The 17,122-nt window shown below is 39.5% G+C and overlaps 1 protein-coding gene and 1 long non-coding RNA gene across 6 annotated transcripts in view; one reads left to right on the forward strand and one right to left on the reverse strand.

The window, feature by feature from the left end:
* Window positions 1-2,466: 2,466 nt before the first annotated feature.
* Window positions 2,467-6,677, reverse strand: LOC128315211 (uncharacterized). Its single transcript, XR_008297724.1, has 2 exons — window positions 5,896-6,677; window positions 2,467-2,665 (listed from the first exon to the last, which is right to left on the reverse strand). It is a non-coding gene; the product is annotated as an uncharacterized LOC128315211 (long non-coding RNA).
* A 6,833-nt stretch (window positions 6,678-13,510) lies between these two features.
* Window positions 13,511-17,122, forward strand: part of SENP5 (SUMO specific peptidase 5) — a 30,532-nt gene continuing 26,920 nt past the window's right edge. For all 5 annotated transcript variants that reach the window (XM_015073764.3, XM_053221022.1, XM_053221024.1 and 2 more), the window contains exon 1: window positions 13,511-15,008. In XM_015073764.3, coding sequence (XP_014929250.1) covers window positions 13,511-15,008 — 1,498 coding nt within the window. The remainder of the gene's footprint in view (window positions 15,009-17,122) is intronic.

The raw sequence follows: 17,122 nt of genomic DNA on the forward strand, positions 1-17,122 counted from the left end.
TTCACTTTGCTGTTTCTTTCCATTGTCTCTTAATCTGAGTGACTTTGCACCTTGCCTATATTTACCTGCAACAGCCTCCTTACAGGTTTCCTTTGCTGTGGCCTTCTCCCAGCCATTCTGTACACGGCAGGTAGAATGATCTTTGTAAGTATACAGATCAGGTCTTGTACCCCTCTTTATATTTTAGTGGCTTGACACTACCTTTATGTTAAGTAGCAGCACCATTAGTTTACATTTTCTATTCTCCAGGTCCTCCTCCAAGTGATCCTGAAGTTTCTTTCATTTCCTTTGAATACTGCATTCACTGTACTGGGCTTTTGTTGATCTGTTCCCTTTGCCTAGTAACCATTTATCATCCTTTGTCTCAGCTTAAAAATAATTTCTTCAGAGAGGTCTTTCCTCCTGACCCTTTGCCAGAATAATACTCTGTTGTTGTTGTTTTTAACATAGAGTGCAAGTGGGGTGAAGGGGAGAGAGGGAGAGAGAATCCCAAGTAGGTTCCATGCTGTCAGTGTGGAGCCCGATGTGGGGCTTGATCTCAGGAACTGTGAGATCATGACCTGAGCCAAAATCAAGAGTTGGATGTTTAACTGACTGAGACACCCAGGTGCCCCTTCCCATAATACTCTCAATTTGACCTTCTATTCATTACATTTGTGAATACCTGTTCAAATGACTCTCACATTAGACTATAATAATTTTTTGAACACTCATATGTCATCATATTTGTAAAGACTCACTTATTGAATTGAAATTTGAAAGATGTTTGTATATCTTTATAACTTCAGCATTATTGGTGATATAACCACCACCAAGAAATATGTTAGATTAACTTTTTAAGGTACAGTTCAGATAGTTTCTCTAATTTGGGCAGGACTTTTAAGATCTTAATTATACATTTTTTTACCCCCTTCTTCAGTCTAGATTTGTTATGGGCTCATAATTATGTAGCTCTGTGTGTGTTTTTAGAATAAAAAACATCTTATGGGGTGCCTGGGTGGCTTACTCGGTTAAGCACTGTTGATTTTGGCTCAGGTCACACTCTCTCGGTTTGTGAGTTTGAGCCCTGCATCAGGCTCTGTGCTGACAGTGGAGAGCCACCTTGGGATTCTCTCTCCCTCTCTTTCTTTCTCTGTCCCTTCCCTGCTTGTGTTCGTTTTCTCTCTCTCTAAATAAATAAATAAACAGACAAACATCTTATTAAGATTTCCTAGTGATTATTACATTTAAGTATTAGGAAGAGTAAATTCCAGATCTCCTTTTATTGTTGGTAGTGCACAATGAGAATGTATTTGAATATCATATTAAGTTTATTTTAATTTCTTTTTCCATTGATAAAGGGGCACCTGGGTTGCTCATTTGGTTTAGCGTCCGACTTTGGATCAGGTCATGATCTCATGGTTTGTGAATTTGAGCCCTGCATGGGGTTTGGTGCTATCAGCACAGAGCCTGCTTCAGATCCTCGCTCTCCTTCTCTCTCTGACCTGCCCCACCACCCAAAAAGAAATAAAACCTAAAACAACAACAACAACAACAACAACAACAAAAACCTTAAAAAAAAAAAAAAAAGTAAAATATAATACCCTAAACAGAGGTTCCCAAACTTTCTTTGTTTACTGCCCCCCTTAGTGTCTTTTTCATAGTATCCTTAGGCCTAATAATTAAATAACTAGTAATTTATTAAGTAATTAGATCTAAACAACTTAAGTACTTATAGTCTAGCAACCCAATAGTTGTTTAAAAAATACACATCAGGAGCTGAGTGGCTCAATCGGTTAAGTGTATGACTTCATCTCAGGTCATGATCTCGGCAGTTTGTGGGTTTGAGCCTCACGTCGTCGGGCTCTCTGCTATCAGCATGGAGCCTGCTTTGGATCCTGTACCCGCCCTGTACTCCTGCCCCACTGATTCTCTCTTCCTCTTTTTCAAAATAAATAAACTTAAAAAAAATTCTTTTTAAATACACATCAGTTGAAAGACAATATAGTATTTTTATTTCATTCTTAAATAATCAATTACCCAATGTACTGGTTGGGCACTAGAGAACTTCTCAAACCTTGGAATCATTAGACACTGCTACCCACATTTCCTATTTCAAATAGATTTTTGCAAATTTTTTTTTTTTAATCATCACAGTAACCAACAAAAACCCAACTTTGCAAAGATAGGATGTCATTAGAAAGAATATACCATGATCTAATTTGAAACTGAATTGTATTAAACTGGTAGTTTGTCACGTGTTTGATAGGTATGACAGATAAAGAATATTGTTTTTTCCCCTCTGATTTAGAATGCTTTGTGATATCCCTCTGAATTTACTGCAGAACCCTTGGGTTCCTTGGCACATAGTTTAGGAACTGTGGGCCTAAACTCTTAGTAGTTTGGTGTAAATTCTGATAGACATGTTTTCCCCTATAAATATTCAAAATACACGGCTTTTTCCACTTAGCAAAAAATGGGCTCATACATTTTGTTTAGCAATTTTTTTCTCTTTATTCAGCAGTATGTTATGGTAAGGAAATTGGATTGAATGTACACATTTAATTCCACAGCAGCCTGAAAACTCCATTAAAACTGTAGAGAAGTGAGGAGTGCCTGGCTGGCTCAGCCAGAGCATACAACTCTTGATTTTGGGGTGGTGAGTTCAAGCCCCACATTCTGGAAGCTGGAAAGCAGAAAAGACTAGTGGTAACTGATTAACAGACTTGAGAAAGCTGAATCCTAAACCAACAAGTGGAGAAAGCTGACAAGTAGTCATGTTTGTGTTTCAGAACCTTTTAAAAGTTTCAGGGTTAGTGAGTAGTGTCATGGACTGTGAACATGTAGGTGAAGGTGAGACTAAAATATATATACATAAGTGATTGAAAGTCTGTTTAAGAAAAATCCTTCCAGATCTGACATTTTCTTCTCCCTATACATAAAAACAGGATAACTAAAGATTTAGTATGTGGTGTGGAGAGGGTAAAACAGTCTCTGGTCTGAGGGAACCTTGCCCATTTGAGGATGGGATGTAGGTGCTTTATAAAGGGACTAAGTAGAGGGGCACCTGGGTGGCTCAGTTGGTTGGGCATCCGACTTTGACTTGGGTCGTGGTCTCCCGGTTCGTGGGTTTGAGCCCTGTGTTGGGCTCTGTGCTGACAGCTCAGAGCCTGGAGCCTGTTTCAGATTCTGTGTCTCCCTCTCTCTTTGCCCCTCCCCTACTTGCACTCTGTCTCTATCTCTCAAAAATAAATAAATGTTAAAAAAAATAAAAGGGACTAAGTAGAGAAATGTATACTGAAGGAGAAACCTCTAGCCCTCTTTCCTGACTTAGTTCCCAGAATCTTGCCCCTTTCTGCCATTTCCTGTTTCCCAGCAACAGCCACTTTCAAGTCTTTGAGCTGTTCTTTTTGTGTCGACAGCATGTCCCTAAATTAGCTTTTTTTTTTTTTAATGTTACTTTTGATTTCCTAGTGTTAAGCTTTATCTGTAGACTATGGAAGATAAAGATTTACTTCTCTTTAACATGTGCTCCTCACTTCTACATGCATGTACACGTCTGCTGTCCCATCTATCCTCACTGTGTAGTGATTCTGTAATTTTGGCTAGAAGTTTTTCTCAATAGGGGCAGTAGTGTCATTTTGGATGAGACGGTTCTTCATTATCCTGTCCATTACATGATATTTAGCATTACACCAGGCACTAAATATCAATACCAACCTAAATTCATTGTAACAACCAAAAATTTCCCACACAGTTCTAAATACTGGACTGAGAGGTATGATATGGAGTGTCTGGTTGAGAACCATTTGATTAGAGCAGTGTTTGCCTTTTTATGATTATGTAAATGGTAATCACAGCTAAGTTATATAGTACTCTATGATTTATAGTGACTGTTTTTCCTTTCTTGTGCAACTTTTTCTTGTCCCTAAAGTGAGTAGTCTTTTTAGTAAACTAAATATATTTTCAAGCTCTCTTCCAGTTGTATCTCATCTGTCTTTGCATTCAGACATTTTAGAAATTCTACAATTTCACATTTTTGGAGACATCTTTCCCAAATCCTTTTGACCTCTTTCTTCTGGGTTGGTGGCTCTCTAGGCTTGAGGCATAGTTGTCACTCTGATCTTTCTTTACCATTTTCTTTAGGATTTCTCTTGCTTGTGTGTTGTTTTGGATCTTTCCTGGGTCTCAGGTCTTTCTTCCTTTACTCCCTCATTTTGTCAGAGTGTGACAAAATGTGGCTCCCTGAGAAAAAGATGCATGGTAGTTCTGTATTTTGATAACTTACATCTCTGAAAACCTTTTTTCTATGCTCAGTTTTGATTGATGAATTGGCTGAGTTTCAAGTTCTGTGTTGAAAATAATTTTCCCTCAGACCTTGATCTTCTGGTTTATAATCTATCTTTCTTTCTTTCTTTCTTTCTTTCTTTCTTTCTTTCTTTCTTTCCTTTTGCCACTTTTTTCTTTTCTTTTTTTAATTTAATTTTTAATTTTTTATTTTTTTTATGTTTACTTTTTTATTTTTGAGAGAGAGCATGGGTGAGGGAGGGGCAGAGAGAGGAGACTCAGAAACTGAAGCAGGCTCCAGGCTCAGCTGTCAGCACAAAGTCCAATGCAGGGCTCAAACTCATGAACTGCAAGATCATGACCTGAGCCGAAGTCAGACACTTAACCAATGGAGCCACCCAGGCACCCCTGTTTTTCTTTTTTAAAAATATTTTTTTAATGTAATCTCTACTGCTTAATGTTGGACTCAAACTCATGACCCCAAGATCAAGAGTCATATGCTCTACCAACTGAGCTAGCCAGGTGCCCCTCATTGGTCTTTTCTATTCCTAAAAATTTTTTTATTATTATTTTTTAAGTAGGCTTCAAACCCAGCCTGGAACTCAGTGTGGGGCTTGAACTCACGACGGAGATCATGACCTGAGCTGAGATCAAGAGTTGGATACTTAACCGACTGGGCTACCCAGGTGCCCCTCTATTGGTTTTTTAGTCTCTATTTTATTTATTTCTGTTCTTTATTATTTCCTTTCTTCTACTCATATTGGGTTTTATTCTTCTTTTTCTAGTTCTTTTAGGTGTAAGTTTAGATTACTCATTTGAGATTTTTTTTAAGTTTATATATTTACTTAGCATGGGGAGGTCGAGGGAGAGGGAGAGAGAGAGGGGAGACAGAGGACAGAGAGGAGAGAAAGAGAATATATGAATGAGAGAATATGAATGAGAATCCTGAGCAGGCTTCACACTGCCAGCAGGGCTTGAACCCACAAACCACGAGACTGTGACCTGAGCCAAAATCCAGAGTTGGACACTTTTAACCGGCTGAGCCACCCGGGTGGCACCCCGAGAGATTTTTTTTTTTCTCTTGAGGTAGGCCTCTATCACTACACATCTCCTGCTCAGAACTGCTTTCGCCATGTCTCAAAGATTTTGGACCCTGTGTTTTCATTTTCATTTGTTTCCGTGTATTTTTTGGTGTCTTTGATTTCTTTGTTCACCCATTGGGTGAACATGTGGTTCAGCCTCCATGTGTTTGTGTTTTTTAATTCTTTTTTTTTTCTTGTCATTGACTTTTAGTTTCATACCATTCTGGTTGGAAAAGACACATAATAGAATTTCAGTTTTAAATTTATTGAGACTTGTTTTATGGCCTAACATGTGATCTTTTTCTGGACCAGGACCCCATCCAGGATTACATGTTGCCTTAGTTATTCTGTCTTCTTAGGCTTAGTCCTTTAATCTGGGACAGGTCCTCAATCTTTTTGTCTTTCATGACCTTGACTGACACATTTTTTTTAAATGTTCGTTAATTTTTGAGAGAGAGTGTGCACTGGGGGGAGGGGCAGAGGGACAGAGGATCTGAAGTGGGCTCTGTGCTGACAACAGAGAGCCTGGTGTAGGCCTCAGACTTACGAACTGTGAGATCTTGATGTAAGCTGAAGTCAGACGCTTAACCGATTGAGCCACCCAGGCACCCCTGCTTGACACATTTGAAGAGTATTGGCCAGTTATCCTATAGAGTATCCGTCCCTCAGTGTGGCCTTATCTGTTTTTACTTATGATTAAATTCAGGTTATACATTTATAACATCACAGAGGTGATACATCATACAAGTGACATTGTGTTACATCAGGAGGCATATGAACATCATATCTTATTACTACTGGTGATGATAGCCCCGATCACCTGACTAAGGTGATGTTTGTCAGGTTTTCCATTGAAAGGTACAACTTTTCTCTTTGTGATTTTAAGTATCTTGTGGAGATACTTTGAGACTGTATATATCTTGTTTCTCACTGTATTTTTTCATCTAATTTTCTTTCCTGAGTCTGTTGTTTATGAGTTGCAAATTATAACTTTTCTATTTCCATTATTCCTTCTGTATTTATTAATTTGAAATTCTGTGTAAGGAGAGCTGTCCCTTCTCCCCATTTATTTAGTCATATATTGTTGCAGACTAGGGCATTTGTTTTGCTCTTATAATCCATTACTGTCATTATATATTTAGTTGCTCAAAGTCTTTGACCATGGCAAGTCTCTTTAGGTTGGTTCCTGTGTTCTTTTGACATGTCATAATTTCTTGAGCACTTTTTTTTTTTTTTTTTTTGCTTTCTGTCATTATAATGATATTCCAGGCTCATCTATTTGCTCTGTCCCGCTCTGGCATCAGTCATTTTTTAAAATGGGAACCAAGATCTGGGTGCTAGGGGTGTTCATTGCTACTGGGATGTTACTGCTTCTACGCTAAGTAGACAGAGCTAGGAAATACACATGTGTGCACATTTCTAGATGTATATCTGTGTATATGTATATATAAAATCATGAACTCATATGGATACTTCTGATTTCATTCTGTCATTATAGATTCAAACCTGTCTCAGTCTGTTCATTATCTGCTACTCCTTTCATCAGTGGTGAAAAACCTAGCTCTATTTATCTACAACTTATTTTCCTATGTACTCAGTTTTAGTATTTACAAGTTGCGGCATCTGGATGGTTCAGTTGATAGAGCATATAACCCTTGCCCCATGTTGGGCGTGGAGCCTACTTAACTAAAAAAATTAGAATATTTACAAAGTAGTTTCAAAATTAACTCATTCATCTGTGAAGACTAATTTGTTAACTAAAGTACAGTATTTGTATACAGTCCTTTTGTTTCTAGTCCTGTACAGTCCAAATGTTTTTAAAAATTACTTTGGCTAATTTTTTCATACTTTTTCAGTATAGTTATTTATTTGTCATTCATTTGCTATTTGTATTTCATTTTGGAGTCCTCCTGCATTCTGGTTGATTTTAATTATTTGTGTGTGTGTGTGTGTGTGTGTATATATATATGTATTTTTTAAGTTATTTATTTTTGAGACAGCGTGAGCAGGGAAGTGGGGGACAAAGATTCTGAGGCAGGCTCCACACTGACAGCAGAGAGCTGGATGCGAGGCTTGTACTCATGAACCATGAGATCATGACCTGAGCTGAAGTCAGACACTTAACTTACTGAGCCACCCAGGCACCCCTATTTGTATATATTTTTTAGTATATGAAGCATTAACATGGTTTTAAAAGTCAGAACTTTATAAAAAGGCAAGCTTAGAGAAGTACCACTCTCTCTCATCCCTGTGCCATTTCCTTCTCATTCTTTCATCCTATACATATCTATAATTTCCTGTATGTTATTGTTCTCATTAGTTTATGGTTTATCCTCCCATGTTTGTATTTTTATTTTATTTTGTCTTGGGGGACGAAAGGGCAGATATGTGTATATTTTTGTAATTTTTCTTTCATGAGAAGCAGCTACATGGTAAAGAATTTAACCTTGCCCCAAAAGCAAGCCTTTATCCTTGGCTTCTGGGAGGTAATCTCTAAGCCCTTGGAATGTCATGCCTTGTTGGAATGTCTGTATTTGCCTGGGAGCTTTGGATCACCAACAGTCTAACAGCATGAATTAGGATTGGGATTGGCCATGCCAGAAGGACCAACAGTGTAGTTTAGGGTAATGACTTTGGTATCAGTGGATCTCCAGAGGGGCTGAAAGACTGAGCTCAGTCTTGTGGGCAAACAGTTATGCCTAAAAACCCCAATAAAAGCTCTGGATATCAAGGCTCAGGTAAGCTTTCCTGGATGGCAATATTGTCATACACTGATGTCAGGACAGTAAAGTTCTCCTGTGTTCATGGTGCTAGAACACCTTATGTGCTTCTCCACTTGGCTGATTTAATCCATATTCTTCAGCTTTAATAAACCATAGCTATGAATATAATAGTTTTCAGTAAGCTCTGTGAGTCCTTTTGGCAAATTGCCAAACCTGAGGCTGGTTTGGGGAACTCCCCAAACTTGCAATTGTGGTGTCTATGTGCCACGGTCATGTCTTGGTGGCATAGTATTAATACTCATTTGAACTTGGCTTTTTTCACTTACCCTGGAAATCATTCCATGTTAGCCCATGGAGTTCATTTTTATTCTTCTATAGCTTCACTCAGTGTGTGGAAGAACCATACTTTATTCAACTACCTTCCTGTTAGGTTTCCAGTATTTTGCAATTACAATGTCATAATGACTAACCTTGATTTTGTATTTTCATTATTATTGGAGGTGTATCTTAAGGATAAATTCCTAAAAGTGGGGCTGCTAGATTAAAAGGTAAATACCAGGGTTTGTTAGATACTATCAAATTCTCCTCCAAAAGGATTTTATCGGTTTGTATTCCTATTAGCAAAGTATGAAAGTTTCTTTTCTCCCACCAACAGAATGTGTTGTCACAGTTTTTGCCCACGTTTTTATTGAGGTATAATTAACATACAGCATTATATCATTTTCAGTTCTACATCATGATTTGCTATTTGTATACATTGCAAAATGATGACTATAGTAAGTCCAGTTAACATCTACTACTATACTTAGTAACAAAGTTTTTTTTCCTGTGATGAGAACTTTTAGGATTTACTCTCTTAGCAACTTTCAAATACACAGTACAGCATTATTAACTATAATCACCGTGCTATACATTACATCTCCATAACTTACTTTATAACTGGAAGTTTTTACATTTTGACTCCTTTCACTCATTTTGCACAACTCCCCAACCCTCTTTGCCCATTTTTTTTTTAAGTTGAACATCTTTTCATATGTTTAAGAGCTATTTAAAAATATTTGTGAAATGTCTCCTTATGTCTTTTTCCCATATTTCCATCAGGCTTTTTTTTTTTCTTTATCCCTCAATTTAAGAAAGTTCTTTATATTAGGGATATTAGCCCTTTACTTTTTACTGAGTTTTTCAATTCTTTTAAATTTCCAAAGTCCCTTTATTATTTTTGATTGTTGCTTTAGAAAAACAAAAACAAAACGGCACCTACGTGGTTCAGTTCGTTGAGCATCTGACTCTTTGATTTCAGCTCCGGTCATGATCTCATGGTTGTGGGATCAGGTCCCAAGTTGGGCTCTGCGTGGAGTGTGGAGCCTCCTTGGGATTCTCTCTCTTCCGTTCTCTGTCCCTCTCTGGCTCATGCTTGTTTTTTCTCTCTCTCTCTCTCTCAAAAATAAACAAACTTAAAGAAAACAACATAAAACATGCTATTATATTCCCCCCAGTGGATATAACTTTTTTTTTTTTTTTTACTTTGAAGATACTGTTAGATTTTTTTTCCTTCCCTCTTGTTTTTTAGTGTGGTAAATATACATAGCATAATTTTTACCATTTTATTTCATTTTATTAAAAAAATATTTTTTAATGTTTATTTTTGTGTGTGTGTGAGAAAGAGGGAGAGAGAGAGAGCGAGCATGTGTGCAAGGTGGGCAGGGGCAGAGAGAGAGGGAGACAGAGTCTGAAGCAGACTCTAGGCCCTGAGCTATCAGCACAGAGCCCAGCGTGGGGTTCGAACCCATGGACCACGAGATCATGACCTGAGCTGAAGTCAGACACTTAGCCCACTGGGCCACTCAGGTGTTCCAACTTTTACCGTTTTAAACATTTTTAGGTATACAGTTCAGTGGCATTAAATACATTTACACTGCTGTGCAACCATGGCCACAATCCATCTTCAGAACCTTTTTCATCTTCTTAAGTGGAAACGTGTACCCATTAAACAAGAACTCCTCTTTCCTCCTCCTCTTAGTTTTTTATTTTTATTTTATTTTTAATTTTTTTAATGTTTTATTTATTTTTGAGAGAGTGCAAGTGGGGGAGGGGCAGAGAGAGGGAACAGAGGATCTGAAGTGGGCTCTGCACTGAGAGCAGCAAGCCCGATGTGGGGCTCGAACTCACGAACTGTGAGATCATAATCTGAGCCAAAAGTTGGACGCTCGACTGACTAAGCCATCCAGGTGCCCCCTCCGTTAGTTTTTTGAAGTGGACTTCTCTATGTAAGTTTTTGCTTTTTTAAATGTTTATTTTGGTCCACTTGTCAACCCTAGAAATCTGGTGAATCTTGGATTTTCCTGTCATTTTAAAGAATAACCACTAAGAGGTTGCTTGGTAATTTAGAACATGCGGTGAGACTTGGCAACTTTGAGATGTACTGTGGGCCACCCTGGGCCATTTTGGGGGGATATCTGTATGTATTTTCTTGTGGACTATTTAGATTCCCCAGAGAAGAATCTTCTAATTTCCTACTTGGATGGTAAAGCAAACTGCCAAGGTTCTGGGAAATGAGTGGGAAAGTGTTGGGATGCATATATTTAGTGTATAAATCCATCTTCATATTGTGTCTGGGATCACCCTGGCTGCAGAGCTTCATTCACTTTTACCCTTTCTGGAGAATAAACTTCCAAAGTTGGGTAGTGGAGGGGCAGTTACCCCCTGGGTGGAGTTGGGGAGGGATTTGGGGTCTCACTGCTTAAACTCTGGGGTATAGTGTAGGGTAATTGTTCGGGCCTGTTTAGTTGAGGCATCCCCAAAAATCAGTATCTGCTCCCAGGGCTGATCTCTTCCTTAAGCTATAAACCTTTTTCTGGGATCTAAATGGGGAAATGGGTTGGGGAGGGAATTCACTGTGTAAAATCCTATATCCTGTTGAACCCCTGCCTTCAGTTGTGCATGATGTGCCTGACTAGCCTGGTTCGTCCTCCCCAGAAAGTAAAACTTTGGTTATCTGCCAGGGTAGGAGAATGCGCATCTTGGGGGTCTAACTGCTTCTTATTCAGACTTTAAATGGGTCCCTCCTTTTTGAGCTCCCTTCTTTGTTTTACAAAAATTTTTATTATTTTTTTAAAAATTTTAATATTTGAGGGAGAGAGAGAGAGAGAGAGAGAGAGAGAGAGGCACCCCATGAGTGTGGGAGGGGCACAGAGGGAGGGAGACACAGAATCCGAAGCAGGCTCCAGGCTCTGAGCTGTCAGTACAGAGCCTCATATGGGGCTTGAACTCACAAATAGTGAGATCGTGACTGAGCTGAAGTCGGATGCTTAACTGACTGAGCCACCCAGTGCCCCTTAAAGATTTTATTTTTAAGTAATCTGTATACCAAATGTGAGCTTGAACTCAACCCTGAGATCAAGAGTTGCAGGCTCTACCAGCTGAGCTAGCCAGGTACCCCTTGAACTCCCTTCTCTTGACCTTCATAGGTATTGTTGCTTCTATTCCTGAGCCTTTCTGAGGTCCTGTAACTTGCTTCTGGTCTTCCCCTGCTGCTGGCTTAGATTTTCATTCTTTTGGCCTGCTCATCACTCAGTTATGTGCTTTCTTCTTTCAAAATTGTATTCTTGTGGGGCGCTTGGGTGGCGCAGTCAGTTAAGCGTCCGACTTCAGCCAGGTCACGATCTCGCGGTCCGTGAGTTCGAGCCCCGCGGCAGGCTCTGGGCTGATGGCTCGGAGCCTGGAGCCTGTTTCTGATTCTGTGTCTCCCTCTCTCTCTGCCCCTCCCCCATTCATGCTCTGTCTCTCTCTGTCCCAAAAATAAATAAACGTTGAAAAAAAAAAAACAAAAAAAAAAAAAAACAAAAAATACCAAAATTGTATTCTTGTCTGCTTTTTTAAAAAATTTTTTTTAAAGTTTTTTTTAACGTTTATTCATTTTTGAGAGAGTGAGAGAGACAGAGCATGAGTGGGGAAGGGGCAGAGAGAGAGGGAGACACAGGATCTGAAGCAGGCTCCAGGCTCTGAGCTGTCCACACAGAGCCCGACGCGGGGCTCAAACTCACCAACCGTGAGATCATGACCTGAGCCGAAGCTGGACACTCAACTGACTGAGCCACCCAGGCGCCCTTTCTTGTCTGCTTTTTAATTTTCTTTGTCCGTGAGAGTTTTCCCTTCTTAAAACCCGTTTCTGTCATCCTAATGGGATTTGGAGAGGGAACTGAGGTAAACATGTGCTCAGTCCTTTTTTTTTTTTCCCAGAGAAAACTGATGCACAAAAAAGTAATACAACTTTTCTTAATAAGCTAATAGCAAGCTGAAATTAGATTATTAGTTTTTTGATTCATAGTCTATTATTTCTTCTGCCCCACCACCCACAACAGCCGACACCTTTCATTCTGCACTGAAGAGCCTTCAGTAGTGCTAGATCTTATTAAATCTGAGGAGGGATCCTGTTTGGTTTTTGACTATCATTTTCATCTATCATTCCTAATAAGTGTGTCCCTGAATTTCATATATGCGTGTGTGTGCGTGTGCTTTTTTACTTAGATTCACTTGAGAATCAGAACCCTAACTGTGTGAGAGCACCTGATGGGCTCATATCCCTGCATAGTCACTCAAAGTTTTTGACTGACTGACAAAGAGGAAGCTGGTTTCCCTCTTGAGGTACTGATGTTGCTTGCATTGTCTGCCTCTAGATGTCTATACCCAGCAAAAGTATCGCCCTTCCTTTCTAAAATTTGATGTATAGAACACACTCTTTTAAAAAAAAATCTTTTAATGTTTATTTACTTTTGAGACAATGCAAGAGACAGAGTGCAAACAGTGGAGGGGCAGACAGAGGGAGACACAGAATCCGAAGTGGGTTCCAGGCTCTGAGCTGTCAGCCCAGAGCTTGATGCGGGGCTCGAACTCCTGACCTTGTGAGATCATGACCTGAGCTGAAGTCGGACCCTTAACCGACTGAGCCACTCAGGCACCCCTAGAACACACTCTTTTTATATGGAATCAGTTTTAAATGGTATGTGGTCCCCCTCCTTCCCCATCCTTCATTTTACGAATGAGAACACAGAATTTGGGTGACTGACTTAAAGTCACTTAGCTAACAAGAAGCAGTGTCAACAATGACCGATTTTCCTCTGACTCCCTACCCTGTTTACTCCATCAGAAATTGACTGCATTTTGGGAAATGATCTTGACATTTCTGTCAGAGTCAGCTATACCAAATGGGGTCATGTGAGAGTATTCATGTCTTCCAGTTTTCACTGTGGGGAAAACCTTAATCAGGTAAGGATTTCGTTATGTCTGATAGTCTAAATTGCACTTCATAGGCTTTTTTTTGCCCCTAAGAGTTTTCTAACTTCTAATGCTGTGATTATATCTTAATGACATTTTTAGGGTAAATGTGTAACTCTTCTTTCTCTTCACAGCTGCATCAAGATCTCATTATGCATCAGAAAAATGAAAAAACAGAAGAAAATTTTATGGAGGAAAGGAATCCATTTAGCCTTTTCTGAGAAATGGAATACTGGATTTGGAGGCTTTAAGAAGTTCTGCTTTCACCAACACTTGTGCATTCTGAAAGCCAAATTGGGAAGGCCAATTATTTGGAGCAGGCAGCTGAGGCATTTCCAGTGCAGAAAGAAGGCCCTTCAAATCCAGAAGACATGGATCCAGGATGCACCTTTTTTTGCTAAGGCAAAGTCCAGTGTGGCTTCTCAGAATGTTAGTACTTTGCCCTCTAAAGTGAAAAGAAAAGACTCTAAACACTTCATTTCCTCCCCAAGGACCCTCCTGAAACTCCAAGCAGAGAGGCTGCTATCATCAACAAAGAACTCTGACCATGAATACTGTGGAGATAAAAGTCTCTTGAAGGCGGTTGCTGACTTACCAGCAAATAGTGTTTTAGGTCAGGTCAGTGGTCACAGACCTAGGACGGAGCCACAAGCTTCTGACTTTCCCATGAAGTTCAATGGGGAGAGCCAAAGTCCAGGTGAGAGTGGCACAATTGTGGTCACCTTGAGCAACCATAAGAGAAAGCGCTTTTGTTATGGCTGCTACCAAGGGCTGGAGCACCACAGGAATGGGGGACCCCTGATTCCAAAAAAGTTTCAACTTAACCAACATAGAAGAATAAAAGTATCTCCTCTTATGATGTATGAGAAATTATCCATGATTAGATTTCGGTACAGGATTCTCAGATCCCAGCACTTCAGAACAAAAAGCAAAGTTTGCAAGCTAAAAAAAGCCCAGCGAAGCTGGGTGCAGGTCACTGGGGACCATCAAGAGACCCTTAGGGAAAACAGTGAGGGTGGCAGTTGCAGCCCATTGCCTTCCCCAGAACCTAAAGACCCTTCTTGTCGGCATCAACCGTACTTCCCAGATATGGACAGCAATGCTGTGATGAAGGGAAAGAACTCTCATGTGCCTGATGGCCACACTAAAGGAAGCCCTTTCTTGGGCAAGGAGCTTAGTTTAGATGAAGCATTCCCTGACCAACAGAATGGTAGTGTCACATACACCTGGGACCAGTCACCCTGTTCTCCTAAGTGGGAGTGTACAGAGCTGATTCATGATATCCCCTTATCAGAACATGATTCTAGTAACATGTTTATCTCAGAAAACAAAAGAGAAGTTATGACTCTGGGTCAGGAAAATCGGACAAGTACTGTCAGTGATGACAGAGTAAAACTGCCCATGTCTGGGGCAGATCAGTCTGTGAGTGATGTAGATGGGCCTGTGTCCGAAAAGACTGAGAGCTCATGCCAGATGGATGAGGATGGATCTCTCAAGCAGAACATTCTTAGTTCTAAGTTGCTGGACCACCCTTACTGTAAAAGTCCACTGGAGGCTCCTCTGACATGCAGTGGACTCAAACTCGAAAATCAAGCAGGAGGTGGGAGGAACAGTCAGAAAGCATCTCCCGTGGATGACGAACAGCTGTCAATCTGCCTTTCTGGTACGCACTCTTCCTTTATTCTCCCTCAACCTGCGGCCCACACTTGCTGTCCATTATCTTTTCTTTGTTTTTTTTTTTTTAAGTTTGTTTATTTTTGAGAGACAGAATGAGTTGGGGGAGGGGCAGAGAGAGGGGGAGAGAGAGAATCCCAATCAGGCTCCGTACTGTTCCCACGGAGCCCGATGTGGAGCTCAAACTCACAAACCATGAGATCATGACCTGAGCCAAAACCAAGAGTTGGATGCCTAACCGACTGAGCCACCCAAGTGCCCCCCATTATCTTTTCTGGGAGATTCCTGTTTTTTCCTTCCACGCATGGATTTCCCTTTAAGCATTTAGACATTGTTCTTTGGAGTCTTCTATATTGCTGTATTATGGAGATGTTCAATACTTTAAGTTTTGGTTGATGATATTTGTGTTGCTTCCAGTTGTTTTCTTCTATAAATGATAGTGCAATGAAACTACTTCTATATACTTTAACAGTTTTTTCTCTAAGTTAAATTTGTAGTAGTGGAATTGATGATGAACAAATACACTTAAAATTTTAAGAGAATTGTGAAATTACCCTCCAAAAAGTTGAACCAGTTTACACTTGTTAAAATTTACTAATCTTCTCTTCTAGTTGTTTTGATTTGTGTTTTTGAGTTTAAAGTTTGAACATCTTTTTCTGTGTTTCTTGGCCATCTTTGGTTTGTATATAATTTTCCTTTGCCTAGAAGTTCCTATATGCCAGGCACTGTGCTAGTTCTGAGACTGTGGCAGTGAGCAAGAAACAGTGATTCCTACCTTGTTAAATTTTAATTACAAATGTCCTAAGAGTTTAAGTTTTTCCTTCCCCAAAGGTAAAAGTACCCTGACTTTGAGTGTGGTAATTTCGCTTAAAGGAAATTATCAATTCTTCATTGTGAAACTTATCTATCTTTAATGGCTTCAAGTTTTTACGTCATACTTTAAAAAGTCTTCTTGTCAAAATCTACCCCATGAGTAAGCTGGTGTAAACATTTTTGGAAGACAATATGGCAATATTAGTCTTTGACCCATTCCCCTTCTTGCAGTTTATCCAAAATAGGAATATATTTATTTGTATAGGGACATTACTTACAGTATTGTCCTGGTAGTAAAAAAACTGGAGACAACTGGAGCACCTGGGTGGCTCAGTCAGTTGAGCGTCTGACTTCGGCTCAGGTCATGATCTCGTGGTTCGTGAGTTCGAGCCCCGCGTTGGGCTCTGTGCTGACAACTCAGAGCCTGGAGTATGCTTTGGATTCTGTGTCCCCCTCTCTCTCCGCCCACCCCTACTTGCTCTCTGTCTCTGTCTTTCAGAAATGAATAAACATGAAAAAAAATTTTTTTTTATAAAAACAAAACAAAACTGGAGACAACCAAAAAAAAGTTTCTATGGAAGTATAAATTACAGCACATCTGGGCAGTAGTACATTATGAAGCTGTTAAAAAGTTCAGTCTATATTTTGAACTGAAAGCTGTCTACATAAAGTGAAAAAAGCAAGTTGCAAAACAGAATGATGCCACTTTGTTAAGAGAGATACACACAAATGGAGCATATGTATAGAAGTGTGCACACACATTTGTATCGGCCACATCTGGAAATAGATATCAAATTGTTATAAAGGGCTTTTCTGGGGAATTAGGAGAATTACTTCTTGGTGGTTTAAACAATTCTGAGCACTTTGTTTTCTTAACCATTAAGTATGTATAGAAAGTTTTTCTCCACAAAAAGACACAGAGTAGTACAGAGTCCTAGCAAATCTTTAAAAACAAAACAGTTTCTGTTGTTTATACTGTCTTAGAATAGGGAAAGGCAAATTCTCTACTATAAAGTTAGCAAAACCATATAATACATAAACCTGAAAAAGTAAGCATTTACGCATAGATACCAATTAACTTAAAGAGATGTAGCACTTCCAAAAGCAATTGATCAATTGACTAATGGCATACAGTAAGACTGTAGTGTGACATGAGGAAGTAGGCATTTTTACAGAATGCACACTTGATGATCTGGAAAGTAATTCATTATTTTAATAGACTGAGGAAAGAAGAACCAGAAGAACCATTTTTGGGGTTTTACTTAGCATCTCCATGCTGATTGAAAAGGG

Source organism: Acinonyx jubatus, chromosome C2 (assembly GCF_027475565.1).
Source record: "Acinonyx jubatus isolate Ajub_Pintada_27869175 chromosome C2, VMU_Ajub_asm_v1.0, whole genome shotgun sequence".
NCBI lineage: Eukaryota > Metazoa > Chordata > Mammalia > Carnivora > Felidae > Acinonyx > Acinonyx jubatus.